Raw genomic sequence first — 26131 nt, forward strand, 5'->3', positions numbered from 1 at the left:
GCATGTGTCGCATAAGGTGGCCGTCTGCTGCTTGCAAACGGACTCTTTTGAGGAGACAGTGGATTTCCAAATTTGTTGCCCTGATTTCACGTGCTATTCGCGAATACACTGCAGGCTCACTCTCGCTCGTATCCAAGGTAAACCATCAACACTATCATCCCTTACATATGTTCTATTTAACTAAATACATCATTATCAGCTAAAACGCATGCGCAGGTTACTTTCCTTCCTGAACAAGTGCGCACCCAAGTCCATGTTGCTTTCACATTCACGCGAACCGCAGCACAGTTCGGGTGCAACCGAACTTAGACCACCTCCTTCCAGGTAGTCTCGATTCGGTACCCCAGTGCGCACCCGGGTCCGCATGACAGCGTTCACATTAGTGATTTTTCATGCGAACCATGCCCCGTTCCGAATTAAACTGCCAGTGTGAAAGCACCCTACGTTTCCTCTTGGAGGGAGCTCTAGAGTTTAGGATGGTCTCAACAATCTCAGCTGAGAGATCAACACCTCTCTGAGAACTGAGAACTCGGGGGCCAGACCCATAGTTTCCACAGCTCCGGCCGGGGGTGATATGGGACCCTCCAGGAGTGCTATGAAGTCTGAGAACCACTCGAACCAGCCAGAATGGGGCTACCAGAAGAAGACTGGCCCTGTCCTGATGGACCCTCTCTAGAACTCATAGGAGCAGAGTAATCGGGGGAACGGGTGCAGCCTTGGCTATGCCTGTACCATGGCGTAAGGGAGAACCACAGTGGACACTTGGCCAAATTTCCTCCAAATCAACTCCACTGCCTCGGGATGGAGTCTCCATTCCTCAGCCCCCTGTTTCGACAGGATATACATTGCCCTGAGCAAAAGCAACTCTCCTGGGACCAGTCTGTACAGAGGGCACTCAGTCCCCCTGGTGATTTATGTAGGAGACCACTGACATATTGTCTGTTCGTACTAGAATACGATGGCCCCTGAGTTCTGGGAGGAGGTACGTCAGAGCTAGAAATCCAGACATCATCTCCAAGCAATTTATGTCTCAAGAGAGATGATGCCCTCTCCACAGACCCTTTACGAAGCAGCCCACCATGACTGCTCCCAAGCCTGTGAGGGATGCATCTGTTCTCACTATTTTTCTATGACAAGATGCACCAACACAGGACTCTGGGACAGGAACCACAGTTTCTTCCACATGACAAGGGTACGAAGGCATCTGCGCGCGACCTTGATCATACGGAACCGGTTTCCCCTTGGGTAAAACCCCCTAGTCCTGAGCCACCAGGCAATGTACACACAGCTTGTCCCCAACCGTAATGTATCTTGGGCAGTGAGGCACACACTGCTTAAATTGCCTTTCACTCAACAAACAACACCAAATAAGATGTACAATTCACACACAGAGTGCTTGCCGAAAACCAGAACCTTTATAGCTTTATAGCTTCCGTAGTACACCGTCACACGCTACGTTTCACTCGTGCTTCAGACGCTATAATGCAGAGGCTTTCCCCATAGTATCATAATTCGATGCAGGGAAAGGGAACTATATTAGTGGACGATATTGTGCTGTTTATTCTAAGCATGTGCTGCTGTTGTAACATAGTCTACGGAGGCAAGTTGTAGTTGAGAACCCATGTTCAGTTTATTTAAAGATCAAAAGTAATCAAATAATGAGCCAATGACAAATAGAGCAGAGTATCACATGAAAAGACAAACTAATGAGATGCACAATAACACAACACATGAACACATAAGCACATGACAAGATCACATGAGGGCTTGGGAATCACATGACAAACCAGAAAAACAAAGGAACCATGACTACAAAATGTAAGACATGAACATGAAACAAAGCCAAAACTACACATGACAGCTGTCAAGCTCTTTAAAGTTTGCTGGATTCTGATTGGCTGTCAATGTTTTTATCGCTCATCAGCTTGAATTTTTTTTTTCTGAAAGTGATTCCCAATATATCGTTTCTCTGTGCTATTACTGTGCCATTATCGTTATAGTTGTGGTGCTATTCTTTTATATTTTGAATGATTTTTAGAACTTTTTATCGTTATCATTATAATTATCGTCCTTGGTGTGTACGGGCCTTAAATGTGCATAGCAAACTAAAAATAAAAAAATATGGAGAATTTTTTTAAAATTATTATTGGTAAAGTTTTTCGCCTGTGCAGGCCATCCAATGGTGCTGAGTCATAGATGCCCAGGGAATGCCGGAGTGATGGTCACAATTTACTGCTAAATGTACCCGCAATGGCACATTTCAATGTCAACAAGTGCTGCACTATTTTTTATATAAATGTGACAAATTAAATGTTTACCTTTTGTAACTTTTTTGCTGTTTTTGGAGTATTTTGGTACACATTTATTATTTTTTATTCAATTTTATTATTTACATTTATTAAATTTGCTAGCTTTATGGGATGAAAACTGTTAAAAATTAAAACATTATTTTCATTATGCAGAATTAAAACAAAATTGAAATTGAAAACCAAATTAAGAAAATAAAAGTTACATTTTCTAAATACTAACCCTGGTATTGGCGGCACACACAATATTTTTTGGCTCAAAAATCCTGCATGTGCTAGATTTTTATAGTGCAGCTTGTCCTGCGGGGCTGCAGTTGACCCAGTGCCTGTTCACAGTATTTCCAGTCTATTGTGTTTCCACCTCACTAGAGGTCTGTCACAATGAGTGTGGCCCGTCTATTGTCTGTTGCTTATTCATGGTTGTGCTTGTCGTTGTTTGCCAGATTGGGTCTGGGTTTTAACCATATCCGCATGATTGAGAATGGCAGCCTATCATACGTCGCTAATCTGAGGGAGCTGCATTTGGAAAACAACCGGCTGACCCGCGTCCCGAGGGGCCTGCCAGACATGAAGTACCTGCAGGTGCGAGATATCAAGCTGATGAACGAAGTCTCCCATTCGCTCATGCACGATCATTGACTTTTGCTTCTTTTTCAGGTGGTCTACCTTCATTCAAACAACATTAGTCAAGTGGACATTAATGACTTCTGCCCTCAAGGTTTTAGTATGAAGAGGAGCTTCTACAATGGCATCAGCCTCTTTGGAAACCCGGTTAACTACTGGGAGGTGCAGCCTGCCACCTTCCGCTGCGTTGGTGACCGATTGGCCATTCAGTTCGGAAACTATAAGAAATAGAGAAAGGATGAAAGGGAGGTTTGGGGACAAATAGTAATGCTGGAATCGAAACAAAACAGAAGAAAAGCTTGGAGAAACTAGAGGTCACAATCAGTGTTTCCAAATAGTTTTTAATGTGTATCTTTGGATGTATTTGTTTGTGAAGTCTAAAGAAAAAAGGAAGGAGCAAGAAAAATAAGTATTGGAAAATTTTAAAAGAAACCTATGGAATTTGATCTCCTACAACTGACTATTTGCAAAACCAGTATAATGGTCATTGTTTCATAAGTGTGTTACCCGTAAAGTCTTACCATTATCAGTTCACTTTGTAAGGGCTCTTTGTTCGCTCGACACTTTTATAATAATATCATTGATACTGTTAATATTGTTATTATGTTATATTAGTTTGTTGTATTATTAATAGTAAGGTTTGGATGGGATATTGAAATGGTAAGGTTGAATCTTAATGTTAAATTCATGGTGCTTATAATAAGTGTATCTGTTGTTTGTCCAGTTTTAATTACTTTTCCCCCTTTTTTGTCATTGCCTTGCTTCAGGGGTCTTATTATTGTGGGAGTACTTTAGGGCAATGGAGGAACTTTACACAAAATATAAATCAGTCAGTCAGATGCATCATGTTCTTACCCAGCCCTCTTGGGTTCGAGGCTGATTCAGAAAAGGATTGTAATAATGTAATTTTGCACAGTTTCTCTATGAATTCCAAATATTTTCTTTTGTAGTGTGTCTTTAGTGGGATTTTTCTCTTGCAGTGCCACTGCATGCATGTAGGCTACTGTGCCGCACACTGCTGCATGTTTCAATAAAATATCTTTCAGCTTAACTTCAGGAGCAGAAGTGGCGTACCATCATGGTTTGAAAGCTGTGACTAATAAAACTTGAGTTAACATGAACGCCACATATTGATTGAGTGAATTCTCAAGCACAATGTCAATGGGTCATCACTTGTTGCAAACCATGTAAGCGAAATTCCAGATTTTATACGTATACAAATAAAATAAAACTTTTGGGGAGATGTATTTATTTACTTCTTGTATGATAAGGTTACTGTATATACACACATACACACACACTCTTGTCTTGACCACAAACTATTAGTCAGAGAATAAACTACATTTAAGCACTCCTTAAAAAGCCATTGCTGTCTCAGAAAAACATCAAAGACAGAATAAAGTATTTTTCAGAAATGGGAAGTTGTGTGAGGAGTGATGAATACCAAATGAAACACAATTTTGCGGGGCAATACTCGTTGTCTTTGAAAATCTGGTGAGAAACATAATAATAAATGCATCTCTACCTACCACAGTAAAGCATGGAAGAATAGACCGTTATTGTGAGGAGTCTTTTTAGCTGCAGCTGGAACTACTTTACTGTGAAAAGTCAATTAATGCTTTTAAGTACAGGAACAATATTGCAGAATGGCTTGATTCCTACAAATGAAAAGTTATCTAAAGATGAATTATCATAATTTTTGTAAATCATTAGATTGAATCTGTTTTGTTGAGGACAGAAACAACAAAAACGTCACAGACGCCATTCACATTACAAAATCACATTATAACCACTTAGATAATCCACATGATTATAAATCGTGTCCCTTTTTCATCAAATTAATTTCGCTTTATCGTAATCACAAGATCATCTGTCGTATGAAAACGGCCTCTAGAATTAAACCTGTTGTGTGTTTTCTCACTAGTAGGCAGCACTCTGATTTTAACACGGGTATCTAGGGCTGAGGGCTTTTATTGTAACAGCATCAAAGAGTGCCCGTCGGTAGCGCGTCACCGCATCAAACATGTCTGTCAGCGGCTCTCTGCTATAACGCGCTCAGGACGCGCGTCACCACAGCGATCCGCGACGCGCTCAATGCGACTGCGGGTATTATACATGGTTTCGTGTGACATAGAAGAATGAATGATTATTCACAATCGAGTGATTAATATTAAATAAAGGCCTAGCTATCGACTGCAACTGGAGCCTCATTTGAAGCGTCGCTGTGATCCGGGTGAGTCAGAGGAAACGCTTGACCTGAAGTGGTGAAATTATATTGACGATTATTATGCAGTAGTTTGCTCTTTGGTTTGCTCTTGCCTTTGTCGTCGCTGCATGTATGGTTGTTAACATATAAAATTCAGGTGTGTCGTAATGCAAAAGATGAGCTGGTTTGTAAATAAGCAGGAGATTTTGTTAATTAGTCCAGAACTATCTGTCTCTTAGGTGCACAATGTTTTGTGATGGACAGGAGGAGGGGGACAGTGGTCTGTCAACCCTGTGTTTATGACCAGTCAGCTCAGCTCAACACAGGTACTCGAATGGAATACCACTCTGATATTCATGCAGCACACTTTCATGTCCACGTCTTATGTTAAAATAATGTAGCCTAGTCACGCTTTGAAACCTGGAGATAGTTATCTGTTGACAAAATCAAAATTAAGCGAACAAAGGAGTGAATTATATATTTTTTATTTTGGTTTAAGTGGATGTTGCCATTTTTGCAATGTCTTGAGTACGCCATGCATTTCTAAATGATTTAAAAAAAAAGTGCAATTTATTAAGAAATATTACAGGTATTTTTTCATATTTTCTTTCTTAAATTTTTTTTAAACTAAGCAGGTTTTCTTGGAAATATTGCCTGGTATTTGGGAATTATTTAACTTTTTCATGAGCCATCAGTTTCACTTTCTTTAGCTAAAAAAAGCCACTGGATGCCTTATTGACATCATCACCTCCAGAATGATTAATAACAACTTGAACAAATATTAGCTATGGATTTAAAGAATTCTGTTTTGTGGTAGGCCTATACTGTTCATCTTACTTTAAAACATTATTTTAAAATATCAAAAGTACCTTCAGATTGACAACCTCTTGTAAAAACTTATTTTAAAAAAAATGTTTTGGATTTTTCTTTTTCTTTTTGCATTGTTTAATCAAGCAAGCATAATTCTGAAAGTCTGATTTATGTATTCATAGACATACTTATTACATACATACATATTATTATTTTAAGGTACTGTGTAACAGGAATGACCTGTTACACAGTACACTTTGCTGATTTCATGTGAGATCTGTCATTGATCCTGGGCACACTGGCGCTTTAAAGTTCTAATTTCTAGTTAGATGTGATGGATCTGTCACTATTGATTTTTGTGTTCCTCTGTTTTTCCAGTGACTCCCACTCATGCCATAGATGTCCTTCCCTTAGCTCACTGAGCTTACTTTATTTTCTTCCTGTCCCCCCTCTTATCCTTCAGCTCTTCCCTCTCTCATGCATCTTGCTTTGCCTTCACTCCCTCTCTCTTCTCTTATCTCTCCACCCCTTTTGACTTTCCCGTCCTCCCTTCCTCTTCCGCTCCTGCTGTGTCGGATGCCATGATGGTGTGCTGCGGTCGAGCACTGGACTCCCCCTGCACTCTGGCTCTGCTGGTGGGCTTCCAGTTTGCGTTTGTCCTGTACTTCTCTCTGGGAGGCTTTCGTGGCCTAGTGTCTGTTTTGGTTCATTCCACTGAGCCTGAGATCGACTACTCTCGACCGCATGACGTCTACACCAATCTCACCTCTCTGCTGCTCCACCATCCAGGGCCCAGTGGACCCGAACAGCAGCTCAGGGACTGTACACTGCCCTCTCCACTGCTTGGTAGATATAAATCCACTCTGAAGGGATTAAGACATTGATCAATAATTGGATTTGTTCATTCACTTTAGCCGCGTTTCCACTGCGGGAACTTTCCCCAGGAACTAGGAACTTTGGGGTGGTACTCGGTGTGTTTACACCGCAGGAACCAGGGTCTAAATGAAGTTCCGGGTAAATATTTCCCCCTCCGAAAGTCCCTGCTGGCGAGGTAGTACTTTTTCAAAGTTCAGGAACTTTCGGGGGTGGGACTTGTGCGCTGAACATGCTGATTGGTTGTGTTCACACCGCATTTTGATTGGATGACTCCACGCAGCATTCTATTTTAACTGGCATTTTTAAAAATCTATTGCGGTTCGTGGCTTCATGCAGTAAGAGTTGTCTGTCTGCAAATATGGAATATAATAATAAAAAAATAAAAATAAAAAAACACAGCTGGACCGACGACGAGGTTCAGGCTTTATTAAGCGTATTTGTGTAACAGGAAATTTTCTGTGCGTTTGTCCCAGCCATCTCACGGTCAATGTCCGCATCGTCTAATTGTAAAGCATTACGAGCTTTCTGAACACGCTTTAGTAGCCTATCAGTGCTCGTCTCTTTTCTGCCGTTTTGTTAATTACCTCGTTAGTAGGCTAAACCAATACATCACAAACAACTGCAGCACAGTTTGAATCTCCTCCATACTTATTATAAATGTGGCGCTCAAAACTGATTACTGTCCGTCGCAGACTGGGAGGAGCAGTTGCGCTCAGTTTATAATCTTCCCGGTACTTTACACCGCGGTGTAAATGCAGAAAGCAACCGGTCTGGGGCAAAAAAAATTCCTGGGACAAATTGTTCCGGGTAATTTCGGTGGAAATGCGGCTTTTGTCTCATTGCAGTTTTTAGATTTAAGTGTACCAAACACACTTTAATGAGTTTAGTTCACATAAAATTAAGATTCTGTCATCATTTATTTACACTTTTATCTGTCCAAACTTGTGACTCTTTCTCCTGTGGATCACACACAAAAACATATATTTTGAAGAATGTGCTAGTTGCTGTTTTCCATGCAATTACAATGAAGGAAAACTGGAGCTTTCAAAAATCAAAAAGGACCATAAAAATATCATGACATGAATACAAAATTCCATGTCTTCTGGAATTTAAGTTCTGGGTGATGCCAGTTATTTTAATTTCATTGTTGACCATCAATATTACCTTTTTACAGGTGTGTATAAACTAAATTTAAACTCTAAAATGAAAGAATTATCAATTAAATAATCCGTTTTAAATATGCCAATACATTTTTTATTTTAATAATGATTCATTAATTATTTAATTTAACTTAAATTATTAAATTGATAACTTTAATTTAGTTTTTTTTAACTGTCACTCTTAGTCCTCTATAAAAGAGACAATTTAACAGTGAAATTACGTTCTTAGTGTTTTAAAGATTAAGTGAGCGATGACCGAATGGGTAGTCTAAATGTAAAAATGAGCACAAAAGAATTAAATATTCAATATCGACCAATGCAATAAATAAATAAAAAATCACTGATATTGTGCATTCCTAGAAATGTTCCTTTGTGTTCAACAAAAAGGAAGAGAGTCATACAGGTTTGGAACAACAAAACGGTAAATAAATAATGGCATCATTTACATTTTTAGGGAAACTATTCCATTAATTTGATGTTGTAGAACCGCTTTTATACAACAAATGCATGTGTGCTCTCCCCCTGCTGTCTGCCAGTGGGTCCTGTTTCTGTCCACCTCTCCTCACCCCCCTCCCTGGAGGAGATAAAAGAGAAGAACCCCTTGGTGACCTTAGGGGGTCATTACCGCCCACCAGACTGTGAGCCACGGCACCACACAGCCATCGTGGTCCCCTACCGGAACCGCCAGACCCACCTCCGCGCCCTCCTCTACCATCTGCACCCCTTTTTGCAGCGCCAGCAGGTCCACTACGGCATTTACATTGTGCACCAGGTCTCTTGTTTGTCGTTACGCTGACTTGTCACATCTATTGTATGGGGAAAAAAGTCCCAGCAGTAATTAGAGGAAGTAGCTGGGACAAAGGGTAAACATACCTCGTAGCTTATTGTCAGGCTATATTAGTGTTTTATTCCTTCCGAAGAATGCATTTGTACAGTTGATTTCCTCATAGTCTGTGTTATCAGTCAGGGAACTCCACGTTTAACCGAGCAAAGTTGCTGAATGTTGGAGTGCGAGAGGCGCTGAAAGAGGAGGACTGGAGCTGTGTTTTCCTGCATGACGTTGACCTGCTACCTGAGAATGACCACAATACCTACACCTGCCACCCCCAGTACCCAACACACCTTTCCGTGGCTATGGACAAGTTCAGATACAGGTACCCTACCCACAATGACTGGATTTTTTTGTTTGCCATTTCTCTCATTTTATCTTAATGAAATTGTGGGGGGTAATAAATTACTTTAAAAAGTAATTTATTCCTATGATGTAAAGCTGAATTTTCAGCATCATTACTACAGTCTTCAGTGTCACATGATCCTTCAGAAATCATTCTGATATGGTGCTCAAGAAACATGTATTATTGCAAAAAAAATAAAAATTGGACTAAAATCAGAGAATTTCAAAAGAAAAGAACAACAATTGTTGGATATAGCTGCAAGCAGCACCACTGAGGAACTAAAAATCAAAGCAGTTAGCATTAGATATTTGTAGACGTTTTAAGCAAAATGGTTAAAAGACCATACATACAATCACTTGTAAAGTTATAAGCAAAAAAAAAAAAAAAACATATTTCATGTCTCGTGTGACAACTGGGTGGCACTGTGCCGAAACTGTACAGGTATCCTCAGGTCATGGTTGTCATAATACACACCAAGTTTGGTCAGAATATGCTGAAGCAATGCCAAGATATATCCTGTTTGTTGAATTTGTTTGTGCGTTAATCGAGAGCGGTTTGACGAATTTACTTGAATTCCATGTTTGTTTTTTTGTCGTCATGGTCTAAGGATGATCTGAAATAAATTTTCATGAATATCGGAGCAAATGGTCTTAAGTGTTTGAAAAAGTACCTGTAGGTTTTTAAAGAACATCTAAATTGTGGACAGGAAGTTGAAGGCCAACTATGGCAAAATTAGTATCTATGTTCTCGGCATGACCCAAGGAATCTTTTAAGACCAGTTTCACAATAGTCAAAATTAATCAAAAGCTTTTAGCATTTTATTTTATGTAATTGTTATCACCGACCACAAGTGAGCGCAGCCCTGAAACTTTTTGAGTACCTCCAGGGCATGGAGCCGATGACTGTATATATGAGTGTTGCGTAGCAATACACCAATGTGTTCGTAAAATATAGCATTGTATGCAAAATTCAAAATTGCCAATGTCCAAAATGGCCGATATGGGAAAATTGGTTATCGTTCGACTCGGCATGTTGCACCAAATCTAAAGAGACCAGTTGTGATTTTTGGCCAAACTGGTCAGAAATTATAAGCAAAATTAGATATTTTGTATATCTCCTGACCGCTAGGTGGCACTGCGCCGAAACTTTGCAGGTTGTCATATCACAATCCAAATTTGGTCATAATACGCTAAAGCGCTGCGGAGTTATAGACTCATGTCCATTTTGGCGTGCTCCTCATCATATTCGTTTGCATGGTCGTTATTCAAAAAACGGTTTGACTAATCAACTTTAATTCCAAGTTTTTGTGTTGGCATGGTCTGAAGATTAGTTTGAAAAAGTATGTTTTTTGGAAAATTCAAAATGGCGTAAGAATGTTCATTAAGGAAAATTATTTTGTTGGATTCGAATCGTCTTGAGCCAAGGAATCAAAGGAAAAAATATTGTTTCTATCCCTTATGGTTCAAAAGCATGAGCATGAGTGCAAATTTGGACAGTTGGTGGTGCTAGAGGGATTGGGTTAGAAACTCAAAAATTGCTGTGGTTAATGTTCAGACAGTGTGCCAAATTTCATAACTTTTCAATATACGGTGCTATGGGCTGCCATAGACTCAGTTGCTAAAGAAGAAGAAAAACACTAACGGATATAATCAGTGCCTACACACCTTTATTGCTTGGCCCCTAATTAAGCAACAACGTTTACTTTTTAATCTTTTTTACTTAATTTTTTGTAGAATGTGATAAGCTACATTTTAGCAAACTTCTAGAAACCAAAAGTTTATCCTCTTCATGCATGGTAAAATAGACTATGTAGTTCATTTATTATTAGTGCTGACACAGGTGTATGCAGTAGCCCATGGGTCTGGTCCTCTAAATTGACATCCAGGTCTGCACATTTCGGGTCACCGAATCTGTAATTCTGTACTCTGCAGCCACAATGTCCACCTAGATATAAACATTCACTGAGAACAGAAAGATTGCAGAGAAAACAACCCATATATTCAGTCCACCAAGGCTGAGGACAGCATCAGGAGCGCTCTGTGATGAATCCACTGAAGGCTGTAAAGCATTCAGACACGACCCAGAGAGTTAGTCCTTGGGTAGAAATACAGAGAGATTAGGAAGAAAGATACATAGCAGCAGCAGCAGCTCATCTAGCTATCACTCAAAATTTAATAAATGGCACTAAAGAATTTAGAATAGGTGTTCAAGGGATCTCTGGAGGCCGGGTTGAGTGAGCGATCGCAGTTACACTACCTTTCTACCTTACACTACTTTCTCACTACCTCATTTTTTTATAGGTAGTGAAAATAAAATAAAATAAATTATTACTTTTATTCAGCAGTGACACATTAAATGTATCAAAAGTAAAGATATTTATAATAAATATTTACAAAAGATTGTTATAAGTAATGCTGTTCTTTTGAACGGTCTATTTGTCAAAAATTCCTGAAAAAAAGTATCACAAAAACTTTAAGCAGCACACCTGTTTTTAATATTGATATTAATAAGAAATGTTTTTGAGCAGCAGATCAGCATAATAGAACGGTTTCTGAAGGATCATGTGACACTGAAGACTGGAAGACATTACAAATATTTAAAAAATCTTACCATCCCCAAACTTTTGAACAGTAGTCTATATCACTCAACACAAACATCAGTTGCTTTTACAATCCATTTTTTAAAAAGTTATACAAAGAACACACGGAAATACAATGAAATCACATTCATGGTTATACAGATTATATATGGGTGTTTTTATTTATTCATTTTTCATTTGGTAGCTGTTTAAAAATAATAAGTTATGGAAAAGTTTAAAAGATTACACTGCGCTATGTGTTATTTTACCTAGCCCTGTTGTATTAATTTTCAGGTAAGAGTGTGCGCGGACATTTGTAATTTTAATGTCTTGCTTCTGGTGTAATTCACTTCCAGGTATTTTTAGCTGTACAAAACAGCTCTTTATGCTGCTTGATATTGCAACCTGGTATTTATCATCATATTATTTTAATGTATTGTTTTAATTATAAACACGCAGGTTTGTAGGCCAAACAATTTTACAGTTTACTGCACTTAGATCTATTCTTGTTATTTCCCTATAGTGGCTAATAAATCTGAAGTTTCGCACATTCACAGAAAACCGCTTACTTCTGCGTTGAAAAATAAAGTGGATACTGTGCATTTTGCCAAATGTAGCAGGTCATACGGTTATTCAGTGCATAGAAAAAATAGCATACTATACAAACTATATACTGCAGAAATAGTAGAATGTTATTCTAAAAAGTTGTAGTAACCGGGTTATTACAATGCAAGCTTTATCAGCATTATTTGTTACTTCATAAGGGGTCTAGGTTTTCCATCCCTTCGTAATGCAGAGGTACAGACCAACATTAAACTGCAGGGGAAGCTGTGACACTTCAGATGGAATGATTGATGAAGAAACTGATGACCTTATGTCTCACCAAATCACGCTCTGACTCCACCACAGGCTTCCATACTCTCAGTACTTCGGAGGGGTGTCTGCCGTAACTCCGGAGCAGTACCTCAAAATGAACGGCTTTCCGAACCAGTATTGGGGCTGGGGAGGGGAGGACGATGACATCGCAGCTCGGTGAGGATGGCAGAATACGGTTTATAGTGCATTCGCAAGAGTTATTTCAATATAAAACAGCCTGAAATGTAGTTAACTGGCACGTCTACATCCTGTTAAGCATTTGTATTGCACATCTCTCCATCATCATTTTGTTTTCAGTTCACAATCTCATCTGTCTCTTGTCATTATTCTCATTTTCACTGCATCCGTCTATCCCTCATGCCCTCCCCCGCATAGCCACAGGAGGGACCAGTAAGTACATGCATGAATCACCAGTTTGGACTCAAGGCTTCTAACTATTTATGTGTCTTTATTACTTCAGTGATTGTTGCCTTTTGATTCAATTATAAATTCAAGTAACATTATTTATTTGACAATGAGAAACTTAAAAGTCTGACGTTGTTGAAGCCTTGAAGCCAGAATGAGTCAGGTGTAGTGGATAGTGTTGAGGATTTGAAACGTTTTCTTTATATTATTCGATTATGTCCATTGACAGTTCTTTTAGAACTTTTGTGGAACGTGTGTTTGTAAAAGGAAATGAAATTTCCAAATTCAATGTGTTTGCATAATACTTTTTTACTGTCTTTTTAGAGGCGACATTAATTGAAAATAATATTTGGCCTTCTCTATAAACTAAATAATAGTATTAAATAAATAATGTTTAGCTTGATGTTGTCTTATGAACAACCAGTACTCACTTGTGTATGTTTGATTCACAAAAAAATTATAAATAAACACTGCTCATAAGAGTCATTTGTTGGTGAATCAGGCTCTACTGGTTGCGCTGTATTTAAAGTGGTAATCGAAATGATTCAACCCCCATTGCAAATCAGGTTTATTGGCTAAATTTACAGAATTTCAGCTTTTTGCAATGAACAAATCAAACAAAAGTAATTGAATTGGCTCAACACAACAACAAAAAATTGGTTCCCCAAATTCAACTGAAAATGCAACTTTTAATTTAACTTCTGCAGTCTAAAAATTATTCAATCCCTGAATAGAATCCCTCACAACAGCACAAATCTGCAAAACAGGTGTCGTCTCAAGCACACCTGATGCAACTAATCAAGGGCTTTATGAGATGCACCAGGTGTGCTTGAGCTAGAACTCATGAAATATCTGAACTGGCTAGATTTGTTGAGTGTCAAGTGTGACTGCATGTTAGAAATATGACTAAGTTTAAAGAATGGTCCAAAAAGTTAAGACAAGATATCATCGCCCTTCACAAACAAGGAACACGATACAAAAAGATAGTGAAGGCACTAAATGTTCAACGAGACACAGTTCAACGAGAAGCATAGTTCGCAAGTTCAAAGTCATAGGAACAGTGGTTACACTACATGGACGGGGCAGAAAAGGTAAGCTATCAACGGCTGCAACCAGATTTGTGAGAAGCACAGGACAATGATCCCAAGCATACCTCAAATTCCACCAAGGCTTGGTTGAAGAAGTAATCCTGGAAGATTCTACAGTGACCATCACAGTCACCTGACTTAGAACATTTTTGCATTTTCATTTGAAATTTGGGGAAACTACTTGAAACATTTGTTGTGTTGAACTATTTCAATTACTTTTGTTTGATTTGTTTTGCTGTTAGTCCGTACATTTTTCCAATAAACCTGATTTTAAATGGGGGTTATAACTGATTATAACTGTTTATGATTCTCTAAAGAAAAAACTGAATCATAACAGTTGTTCAATCTGACTATACTGGTTTGGTTTGTGTTTGATTCACTAAAAAGGTAATTCGTCAGGAGTTGATGGACCACAGCTGAATGGTTTTGATTCATTCCACAGCTCGTAATATTTATTTGTGTGTGTCTGTTTCGTGCTATGCATTCAATAGCAGTGTTCCATTGAATAAGTAGGCTAGTGCATGACTGTCATCAAATGCTTTAGTACGGTAGCCTATTCCATCCACATTAGCAGAAGAATACACGTTAATGGAACCGAACGTATTTTGGCAAAAGTCATTTTCGCAAAAGGCTGACATTAAATTGGATATATAACATATCTCAAGAAATGGTAAAACTCTTTGGTTGTGTTGTTGACAAATGAATGTTCTGTAGAATTTGGATAGATTCCCCCAACCGTCCACACACAAAAAACTCCTCTAATTTATGAAGCGGATAAATTAGGCTATGTATTTTGGCTTCAAAACAGCAAAATTTTGCTTAAGGCAATAACTTTGGGCCAATAAAAATGTTGTACTTATAAATAACCTTGAAATTGAATTATCAATTGAAACTCCTCAAATTTATAAATTGCATAAATTAGCCTACATATTTTGGCTTCAAAACGACGAAATTCAGCAAAAGGCGATGACTTTGGGGCACTAAGAATTTTGTACATACAATAACCTTGAAACTGAATTATCAAATGTTTTGGAAGTTGCATTCAAAATCCATTTGGCTCAAAAATCGGTTTGAATGACCATGACACCTCTGCTTTGCTGAACGTCTTTGACAAGGTAGCACCTCTAGTCCAACAGTGTTTTTTGTATTCCTTGTTGTTTAATAAGTGTACACGGTTTGATTCACCATGAGCAATTTTTCAGGGTACAGATCAAATCTAGTCCCTGACAAAAAGTATTTTTAGTGGAGATAATCCACTTTAAAGCCCGCTTTATGCATTTTGGGGAAACTGACGTTACATGTGTTGTTGGAGAACATTTTGAAGGGCATATCAGCTAATGGTGATTTGCAAACCTGACTGTCGCATAATTAACCGTCAGTTAGTATCCTTGCATGACTCGGATGACTCAGATGGCTGTACCAGAGGCAAGAACTCAAAGTTTTAAGTATTTAAAAGCTGGATTAGACTCTCCTACTTTAGATGAACCTTTTGGGGATTTTGAGTTGTGTTTAGAATCTTTTTACATAAGAATACTCAACAACAGTAGTTTTTTAGTTAGTTCACATCCATCTGGCCCACCTTGCGGACTTTGCTGTAAATGGTTTTCCTGCTGGGCTTTGTGTAGCTCTTTCTTTTGTCTCTGTCCTTCTGATAATTCATACCATCCTTCTTCTTGATGCATTTCTACTTGCCCTGTTGTTTTGTCTTTAGAGTCCGTCTCTCTGGGATGAAGATAATGCGCCCTCCTTTGGCCATTGGTCATTATAAGATGATCAAACATAAAGGAGATCAGGGTAATGAGCAGAACCCGAGAAGGTGATGTCATGTTATGTTACTATATAATAACTAAATATTTTGACATTGAACAAATGGATAAAATAGTCTATCTATCCATCCATCCATGTCTGTCTTATGAATTGATTCTCGTAGGTTTGATTTGCTGAAGCGCACGAGGCTGAACTGGCGCTCAGATGGACTGAACTCACTGACTTATAAGCTCCTGTCCAAAGAGTTGGAGCCATTGTACACCAATTTGACTGTCAACATTGGGGATGATTCACCCCACCCCCCTGTGAAGGTTCCATCCCGGAAGTCACAGCCTCAACCTGCTCCAACTAATAAGATGAAGTCTGAAAAAGTGGGCGTGGCCATCACTAATACCACAAAAATAGAGCCTGCCCACTGGAAGGCCAGTAATGAAACTTCAAATGTTGTTAAAAAAGCTCCTGTGAATCAAGAAGTAGGATGACATTGATAATCGAGTTTCCACAGAGGCTTCACAGGGTGAGTTATTAACAGACAATGGAGGGAATACCAGTTTGCGCTTTGTTTTATATCGTGAAGCATTGCTACTAGGCAAATAAGTTCATTCCACTAAAAGTCGACTGAAGCTGTTTGGCCACCTCTGAATGTTACCCAGCTACTGATATGGTGACATTTGCACAAGTCTGGAATCATTTGCTGAAGAACTCGTTTTGCAGTAGGAGTTGTATCAGAATGGGCTGAGATGTAAACGCTCTTAAAAGTGACCTATCGACGTACCTGTGCAAGTCCTGTGTGTTTTTGAGCCGACCTGCTGCCAGCTGCTGCTCTTCATCCCACTGTGTGGGTCTGTTTTTCTGTGCCTTTTCTTACCCTTGAACCAGTCTCTTATCAACATGCCATGACTCAGTCAAAAGCATTATTACTGCACACCACTGTTATTAATACTAGAGTTGAATGCTCATTCCACATGTTTATCTATTTTCCTCTTCTTTTAATATCTAATCCGCACACACTGCTTTGTGATCTAGTGCTTGAGCAGACGTGTATCACTGTGGTCTATTTTTGGTCTAACTGTACAAACTTAGAAAGGTGTGATCTTTGATAGTGAGCACTGGTTTATTTTCTCTTTTAGCTGCTCAGATACCTATTAATAGTTGTATGATGCAGTGTAAAAGAGTTTAATTATATTAGGTATTGTGTGGTGCCTTTGTTGGATTCCATTTTGGTTGTAGACAATCATTGGGATAAGCAGATAAATGTACAATCTTTGCAGAATTCTATTATTTGAATTCAGGAATATGTTTCTGTCAAATTGAATAGATTTGATGGTTTAGGTTGAAGGTGTGACTTAAGTGTAAGATGTTAGTTGACATTTTTAGATTTTATAAACATTAAACAGTTAATGGGTATTTTTATGGTTAGTTATATAGCAGCAAGAAATAGTTTGATTTATTATTAAAAAAATATTGGTTGTATCACCCATCATGGCACTTTTTCAGTATGCTGTAAATGAAGCTGCACTCTATATTAAATACAATCATTGAGTATAAGCTACATTTGAAGAACAAAGAATTTAGTGGCAAGTTCTTTTGAAAATAAAATTGTATTGCACATTATATTAGCAGATCCACTGGCATTTTTCCACTACAGGCTATTAGAAAGATCAAATAATTTGCTGTAAATCATAGTCTGAAGGTGCTCATTGAGATTTCACCCCATCATGTGACATGATGCATATCTTGCTGTATTTACAACATTATTTCAAACCTAAATATACATTTCAAAGAGTCTGTTTAAAGACCAGTATATTATGGATTCTGATTTTGATACACAATTATTTGTATGACCGACTCATAAGATTTGCCTTTGTATTAGAACTACAAAAAGTTTTTGTAAATAATTCAAGACAGTATTCTGACATGCATGGGGCAGGAAAATATATTTCATCCAAGAATATTTGCAAGACCCTTGTATACCATATATATATAATTATTAAAGTATATAGTTTTCTATCAGATATTTGGAATTGGAGTTAAATTACTTTGATGCCTAATAGTCTCTAGCTTGAGAACACCATTACATCTGATATTAACAGTTGATGTGACCTACTCCTGCCATGACATGTTTGGTCAGACAATTTATTGATTAGAATGATTTTTTTTTGGCTATGATGACTGTTGGTTCATACATTATGTGTATGTATATATATATATGTATATATATATATACACACACACACACACATACATACTGATCAGTTATCTTGTAAATAAACACATTGACAACATTGTAACTTTGTGATCTGATCATGCAGCTGCTTTATTGTATGTTTATCAACAGAGAGTGGGAAAATGATTTCACAAGGGTCTTGGCCTTCATCTTTAGAACCGGCGACTGACTTTCAAAGGGATAATTGATTCAAAAATGTAGATTCTGTCATAATTTACTCACCCTCATGTTGTTCCTAACCTGTATGACTTGCTTTCTTCTCTTCAGAACACAAAAGCAGATATTTTTACCAGACAATTTTGGTGACCATTGACTTCCATTGTAAGGACAAAAATTTTACATTTCTGAAAATAGCTTATGTTCCACAGAAAAAAATAAAGAAGTTTGGAATGACGTGAGGATGGGTAAACAATAACATACTTTTAATTTTGGGTAATCTATCCATTTACGTTCAACTTCAGTTTCCCAAGTTTTCAGTGTCTGCTCCCTAAATCACTCATTTGCTTCCAGGCACCAAAAACATTAACCGATGACTAGTGAATCAAGCTGATTTTGTGTTCTATGGGGCCTACAGGTTTGTCAGTGCATTATTGAGCAAATAAAGCAAAAATATTGAAAATATCTAATGATGTTTTTATCTTTTTTTCCCCGAATATTATTAAAATACAGTCATTAAGGTACTTTGATGTATTTTTTGCTGATACTTGACCCTGCATTCAGGCAGCATTTCATCTAAGCAGATTCCATTACAAAAGCCATTTAGTAAAACTAATCAGCTTTAGCTTTATTGAAACAATTCAGTTAATGTGTTCTGACACACACACATTGTGAACAAACGGAGAGCACGGTTATAAATCAACGGAAACACAAAAATAATAATATCTGTAAAGTAAGTGTTTTTCAAAGAAGTGTTAGCCTACACTTACGTAATGCCATTTCATAGAAGAACTTTTATAACTGCCCATGCAGGAGATCTGATTAAAACTGGTGTTATTTCTGCTGAGATGCTGGTCTGCCACTCTGGGTTGGTGGTCTTAACTCAGCTTGGCTTTCCTGAGTGGCTGGTCTGGATGGAGCCTGTTGACTGTGGTGACTTCCAGATCTAAACTGGACTTGATTTCCATGAAGGTTTACTGGGTTAGACTTGGCTTGCTGGCTTTTTGGTCTAGACTGATCTTGGCTATTCTGTGATTTGGGCCTTTCTGGTTCGTTTTGGTCTGGGTCACTCATATGTATTTTTGACTCTTCAGCAGGCTGTTCCACATTTATGTTTTCCTGTAAGGATATTGTTAAGTCAGAATTAATCAACAATGTATATTTTTTTTAATGACAGCATATCATAAGTAGGTGATATTAAATACCCACCCCATTGTGAGAGGATCTGTTTATAGCCTGGTTGTCACCAAGGGCCCCATGAGCCTGATTTGTGGAAAATTTAATCCTTCCCCAGGTCCTGAGGCGATCCTGTCCCTCTTGTGAGCGGGCAGTGGGGTTTATCGAAGCAGGGGGGATTTGGTGTGGTAAATCCCATGTGCCTTGAAATGCTGGCCATGCACTTCCACGCTAATAATGAAATAATTTATAAATATTAAAATTACAGTAAAAGTATGTTGCAAAAAGTTTTACGCTTTACATTTAAATTCCATGCAACTCATACAATCAAACATACCTTTGTTCTCACACCAGGCAGAAGATGGCCACGGTCTGTGGCTATAAATGTAGTGTAGCCTTCTGCTTCTGATGGTCTCTTGAGTAACAAAAAATAAGTAAATAGACCAAACACAAGTATTTGTAATATGAATTACCGTTATATTCTCTCCAATTTGTGTGTGTCATTTAGCTAACGTTAGCCTAAAGGGAAAACAACTCTTGAAGCCAAAACATTTATTTTTACTTTTTTTTTTAAAAAGTGAAGACATGTATAATGTTGAAGCATTCTGTTTGATTGATGTGCATTTTAACTCTTTTGCATTTTAACTTTAATGACAGTGGGATTGTTCATTGTTTTGCCAAATGGAAATGCTCAGTAACACTAACTTAAGTTAACGTTAACAGTAAAATGTAAGTTACACTACGTTAACGTTACAGTTCAAACGTTTGGGACCAGAAAGCTTTTCTGAAAGAACTTAAAACGTATCAAGGACGCATTAAATTGATAAAAAGTGACCGTGAAGACATTTATAATGTAACGAAAGATTTATGTGTGGAAAAAAAAGATAAAAAAAAATGTCTTGCCCAATGACGTTACCTCTTTGAAATGTTTTGGGATGGTCCAATTCTGGAGCTTTTGCGACCTATAGGCGCTTTCATACTGCAGAAATCATAATAAACATGTTTAATATGCCATGGTGATTCAATCCAATAAAAAAATAATTGTAGAATAATGCCAATTGAAGGACCTGGTTTGCAGAGTAACTAGACGACATCTTTCCGCGCTGATGTTTTGGCAGTGGTCTCCTAGCAACCTCTCAAAATGTCAGGAAAATTATACTTTCAAATCAGTTTGTGCTCTTTGACTGTTTAAGACAGTTTCTTGTAAAAGTGGCTTTTTTTAAGTGTCAAATCATCTTTTATATTTTATACAATAGTAGGTAGGCTATTTTAATTTCGTGCAGCGCACAGTTGTGTCATCCCGTACGTTGGGGGCGCTGTAGACCATAAGAGCTCTACGTTGCGCGCTTAACGATTAGCCGAAGTAAAGTCTCACAGCGTTGTTGGACGTTCCTCTATGGGACATACGAACTGTACTAATTAAGTAATTGTTACGTTTATTGTAAAAATGCACACAAAAACTAAGTGTAACCTGAATAACACGCTTTGAAACTGTAACCAGCTTGCTGCAAGACGTAAAATGAGCACTCAGGCTTCAACATCTGTAGCTGTCAATGAGGCGAGAGGCAGAAGAAGTACTGAAGATGTCGAGAACCCCAAAATACACTTCAGAGTCTGTCGGTTTATCATCGAGACTGGTATTTGCAATTCGCATTCTGAAATATTTTGAAACGTGTTTTTAATTGCAATAAATGTAAGTATACTGTAGCTGCTCGCTTGTTCGTTATCATTGAGTGCATCCAATGTTTTCCCCATCTGTAGGAGTGAAGTTAGGCATGAGATCTGTGCCCATGGCTACAGCATGTGTGCTGTATCACAGGTTCTTCCAGTCTGCTAGTCTGCAGGTCTATGAGCCTTACCTAGTGGCCATGTCTGCCATCTACCTCGCAGGCAAAGTAGAAGAGCAACATCTCAGGACAAGAGATATCATCAATGTCTGTCACAGGTAACTTATAAAAGGGGATATTAGATAGCTGTTTAGTTCTCAAAGTCCATGCATAGTAGCTCGCTGTCTCTATTTCTCTTCAATCCAGGTACTTTCACCCAGACAGTGAGGCACTGGAACTGGATGGGAAGTTCTGGGAGTTGAGGGACAGTATCGTACAGTGTGAGCTCCTCATCCTTCGGCAGCTTAACTTCCAAGTGTCCTTTGAGCATCCACACAGGGTAATGCATGTGATGTTTACCTTCTTCTCAACTAGCTTTTTTGTATCAGCAATATATATGTTGTCCTGACTCCTGAGAAAAGTAAAGTTGTATAGGTTTGAAATAACACAGGTTAAGTAAAGGATGACGAAATTAATTTTTGGGTCAACTATTGCATCAAACTTTTTGCCTGGATGGTTTGCAAATTAAAGTCTATAGAATGTATACTGCACCTTCTGTGAAGAATAATTTAATAATAATAATCAATTTCCAATAATGAGGTAAAGAACTAGTTTTGCTAAATTAAATGCTCACATTTGGTCACAAGGCAACTGTAAAATGTAAGTTAATGTGTTTTTTTCCACAGACATGCACTGTTTACTACTTGAAAGCGGGTTATTATCGCTAACTACTACAAATATTTTCTTGCTAATTGAAATGAAGGTAAAATATAAATAGAATATATGAAGTCTAAAACTAAATGAAAATTGGAAATGTTGGCAACTAACTGAAATAAATTTAAGTTGAAACATTAATATGACTACTTGGGAATAATTTAAACTAAAATTTTAATAAATACTAATACTAATAGTAATATTTACAAAACTGAAAATCTTAATAAAACCTATAATAATAATATATAAGTAATACTGGTGTTTGCGAAATCTTTCATATTTGAAGTTATTCGATTTTATTGATGTCTTTGCTTTATGAATTCTAGATCCTTTTGTGCATTTATTTCATTCTCGATTGTTAACAATTTTATCAATTAGATAAATTGTATTTGAATAAATTGCAACATTACTCTCATATTTGTACCTACTCTAACGAACGAATAATGTCAAAACATAATTCATATTTTTGTCCCTTCTCTTTGCTGCGCCCCAGTACCTGTTGCACTACCTGCTCTCTGTGAGGAGTCTTTTGAATCGCCACGCCTGGTCTCGAACCCCCATCGCAGAGACTGCCCTGGCTGTATTAAAGGACAGTTATCATGGCTCTGTGTGTGTCCGCCATAAGCCTCAACACCTTGCCCTCACCTCCCTCTATCTTGCTCTCCAGACATATGGAGTGCAGCTCCCCAGAGGAGAACGAGAGTGGTGGCAGGTAGGAGTTTTACAGTTTCATGTGGCGAAAAACATAAGTCCAGGCAGCATTTGGGTCATGCTGTGTCTGCATTGAGTCACCAAGACTAGTTTGAGCCTCACTGGTGCCAGAGCTGAATCAGGCATCAATTGAGCCACGATTGCAGTAACCTTTAGAGTGCTGGATGTTGTTCCCATGGCAATAGGGGCACCTAATGGTTGCTGCCTGGTCTGAGAGAAATAGCTTTGTCTTTCACACAAGTTCCCTTGGTGACACCCCCGAGTAATATTTAAAAAGAACCAAACCATTTCATATGTTTCAAAGCACTCTTAAAGCCACTTGCTTTGCTTCAGTTTCCTAGAATTCTGTTAAGTGCTATAGGAAGAATTCAATAGACTTAGGCCTGGTTTCACAGACAGGTCTTAGATTAAGCCAGGATTAGGTCTTAGTTCAATTAGGGCATTTAAGTAGCTTTTATAAGTCCCTTAGAAAAAAAACATGACTGGTGTGCATCCTGAGACAAAACAATGGCATTGACATATTTTAAGATATTTCAGTGCAAGTTGTTTTCAGTTAAAACAGTTCAAACATGCATTTTAGTCTGAGACTATCTCAAGCCTTGTCTGTGAAACCGGGGTTAGGTTTTCCCAATTTGAGACACATTTAGCCATGATTTGTTTTTCTAGACAACCTTAGAAGCTTTATAGTCTTGCGGCATAATTCCTGGGACTCGTATCTTATTCTGGCCAATAATCATCTTTTTAGACTAGAAAAGATCATCTGACTGATATGTAAATAATTGACCAACCTCAGATTGTTCTGTTTTATGTGTTGTTAGGTGCAGGCTTATCTGACTTGTGCAAAAATAATGGTGTGGAAAATGTATTCAAATAATAGCCTGGTAGTGTCTGCAAATGGTTGTACAGTAATCATTGAAAAAAATTATTCCTGTTTCCTATTTCGTGAAGACTTTGTTTCTAGGCAGGCTGCTGAAACCCTGCGTGCCCTTTGCTCTTAGAAGTCAGCCAGTCATATTAGAATTGGTCACAGCATTTGCTTGTGCAATTAAATCAATATATATTGGTGGTCATAAATGTGATATGTTTTTAATGTTATCATTACTTGAATATGCATTGATGTTTTTTGTTTTGTTTGTTTGCTTGTTTCCCTGCAGGTTGTTTGTGCAGAGATCACCAAGGCTCAGATTGAGACCATCATGAGTGAATTACTGCAGCTCTATGACATGGAGGCCAAGTGTACCTGAGAGACAAAAAAAATGAAACTGGTACTAAAACACTGATATGGAAACAACACACTGATCTCTTGAAATCTGCGACAATGATCTTAACGCATGCATTCAACCCTCTTTCTTTTTGATGTTCTGATGTAACCTAATGAGCTCTACGTGTTAATTAATTACATCACAGAACATGGTTTAAAAAGGCTCTTCAAGAAGTAAGAATGATGAGGGGAATTTAGAAATATATTTATATATATATATAGGAACAGGCTTTGTAAGTGGAGGTATGAAAATAAGACTTTAGCCACAGCACATCAATCAATTCTCAGCCATCGACCTACTTTCTTCTACCTTGTGCTATTTTTCCCCTAAAGAGGGGGAAATTACAAAAGAGATGAAATAGCTGGTTCAAGAAAGAATGAAACAAAAGAAGAGGCATCCTGCCCCCCGAGCTAAATTGTGAGGTAAAACGTTGTGAGATCTGGGCCATTTCTTTTATATTTTCTAATTTAATTACCGTACTCTCCTCTTCTCCCTACAGAGCTTGTCCCACTAGGGTTCTTTATGTAACTCCCAAAAGCAGAATTACTGTATGCTGCAAAGCAAAGGATCATAATTTTATTAGACACCAGACTTCTATTTCAAACTTCAAAAAAAAAAAAAAAACACTTCACTGATGTAAACTTTTCATATTCTCAGCTTCTGATGAACATGAACTAACAGACGGATCGTTCTATATTTAAAAATGTAATTTCTAATAAACATTTTTTGCTCTATTGTTTTTTTTGAAACAACATCTTTATATAGTCTGTCTTTGTAATTTTTTTCTCCCATCTATGATGTTCTACTTCAAATTTCTGGATCTAGTTAGGTCAGGACATCGCTCTAGAGTGGATCTTAATAAGTTACTATGGCAACTGCTATTGTGGAGGGAGCCTTTGAAACATACAAATGTGAGACTCCATTATAGCACACCTGTCAACCTCAACACATCAAATAATTGCGGTCGGGGAAATGTAATAATTTAGTCATCATTTACCAAATCAGTCATTGCTAACATGTTAAACCGCTGTTTCCCCTGTAGATAACTGAATTGTGTTGACCTGTGACTGCAACTGCTCTATAAGGGATTTCAGTATGTGCCACATTTATCTGTCATCCCAATCCCTGAACAAGACGGATTATGAAAGCAGTATGATTTAGGAATTGTGTATTTAATCACTACAGAATATTGCAATCATGGCGATTTGTTTGTATGAATTTTATCAACTCCAAATTATTATATGGTAACATTACATAATGCCTTAAGCTTTGTACACTAGCAATTTGACAGCATTTATTCATCTTGATTAATGTTAATTTCTATATATAAATACATTTGTAATGTTTCAGGTTGAATAATTATTATAAAATAATGGTTTACATTCATATAACAATATAATATAATAGTTAATTTATTGTGAACAAACATGAATTTACAGTCAACTATTTTAACATTATTAACCTTGCTAAGTTAATAAATGCTGTAAAAACCATTGTTCATTATTAATTCATGATACTTAATGCATTAACTAATGCACTAAAATTCATATTGGAATGTTGTAGTGTTCAGATTTTACAGTTCACCATCATTTGGGCCGATGCAGATGGATGAATTCTTTTGCCGGATTATGTTTGGGGAAAAATATCTGAACATTCCTGCTTCACTCTCTCTCACACAGTTTCATATACACACACATCTCTCAGCAGGCAGGCCCTAATGCTGGGCATCATGAATTATGGAGAGGGTACATGTGCAGCCGGATTCTCTTCCATCAATAAAACATCAGCATGGCCCTCACTATGGGATAGAGTGCTGGGAATAGGAAGGATGGGATTGATTGAGACTCAAACCTTACTCTCTTTGCCATCTCTCTTGGTTCTCTACTTTCAATCTGTGTCCCTCATTCCTAGATTTTGTCCTGTGTGAAAGCAAGGCTCTTCGTTACATCCTTGGCTCTGTGCTTCCCTCTCATGGAGGCCATCTCATAGTTTTTCATCTCTTTCCTGCTCTCTCCTCACTGTCTCATAGATCACTCCAAACTCTTTTCTCCAATTCAAGGTTTCTCTACTCATATTCCTCTCTACCATTCTTCATCTCTGCTGGTGCTGAAAGAAAAAATAAAGCTTTTTTAAAGCTTTGTCAAAAACATTGGGGAGGGGGGGTGGTGATTTAAAATGTACATATTCA

The 26131-nt window shown here is 37.8% G+C and overlaps 4 protein-coding genes across 7 annotated transcripts in view; 3 read left to right on the forward strand and 1 right to left on the reverse strand.

Moving 5' to 3' along the window:
• The window catches only part of bgnb (biglycan b), a 29749-nt gene extending 25573 nt beyond the window's left edge, over nt 1-4176 (forward strand). Inside the window, exons 7-8 of the mRNA XM_079588945.1 lie at nt 2750-2888; nt 2964-4176. Coding sequence (XP_079445071.1) covers nt 2750-2888; nt 2964-3161 — 337 coding nt within the window. The 3' untranslated portion in view covers nt 3162-4176. The remainder of the gene's footprint in view (nt 1-2749; nt 2889-2963) is intronic.
• Nucleotides 4177-4850: 674 nt separating this feature from the next.
• b4galt3 (UDP-Gal:betaGlcNAc beta 1,4- galactosyltransferase, polypeptide 3) lies at nt 4851-18154 on the forward strand. 4 transcript variants are annotated; one of them, XM_079587936.1, is made up of 9 exons: nt 4851-5163; nt 5376-5462; nt 6325-6792; nt 8519-8754; nt 8946-9136; nt 12645-12767; nt 12987-13001; nt 15816-15920; nt 16035-18154. In XM_079587936.1, exons 3-9 carry the CDS (start codon nt 6528-6530, stop codon nt 16351-16353), a joined length of 1254 nt encoding a protein of 417 aa, XP_079444062.1. In that variant the 5' UTR covers nt 4851-5163; nt 5376-5462; nt 6325-6527; the 3' UTR covers nt 16354-18154. The 4 variants fall into 4 exon arrangements, with proteins under 4 accessions (XP_079444062.1, XP_079444064.1, XP_079444063.1 ...); XM_079587938.1 differs by having other exon boundaries at nt 8519-8724; XM_079587937.1 differs by lacking the exon at nt 12987-13001.
• Nucleotides 18155-18160: 6 nt separating this feature from the next.
• cfap126 (cilia and flagella associated protein 126) lies at nt 18161-20636 on the reverse strand. Its single transcript, XM_079587942.1, has 5 exons — nt 20498-20636; nt 20347-20409; nt 19768-19845; nt 19464-19661; nt 18161-19373 (listed from the first exon to the last, which is right to left on the reverse strand). Exons 1-5 carry the CDS (start codon nt 20522-20524, stop codon nt 19089-19091), a joined length of 651 nt encoding a protein of 216 aa, XP_079444068.1. The 5' UTR covers nt 20525-20636; the 3' UTR covers nt 18161-19088.
• Nucleotides 20637-20711: 75 nt separating this feature from the next.
• Nucleotides 20712-24941, forward strand: ccnq (cyclin Q). Its single transcript, XM_079587941.1, has 5 exons — nt 20712-21067; nt 21192-21375; nt 21464-21596; nt 22464-22682; nt 23836-24941. Exons 1-5 carry the CDS (start codon nt 20950-20952, stop codon nt 23923-23925), a joined length of 744 nt encoding a protein of 247 aa, XP_079444067.1. The 5' UTR covers nt 20712-20949; the 3' UTR covers nt 23926-24941.
• Nucleotides 24942-26131: the final 1190 nt, after the last annotated feature.

The sequence above is a fragment of the Phoxinus phoxinus genome (genome assembly GCF_949152265.1).
Source record: "Phoxinus phoxinus genome assembly, chromosome: 18".
Taxonomy (NCBI): domain Eukaryota; kingdom Metazoa; phylum Chordata; class Actinopteri; order Cypriniformes; family Leuciscidae; genus Phoxinus; species Phoxinus phoxinus.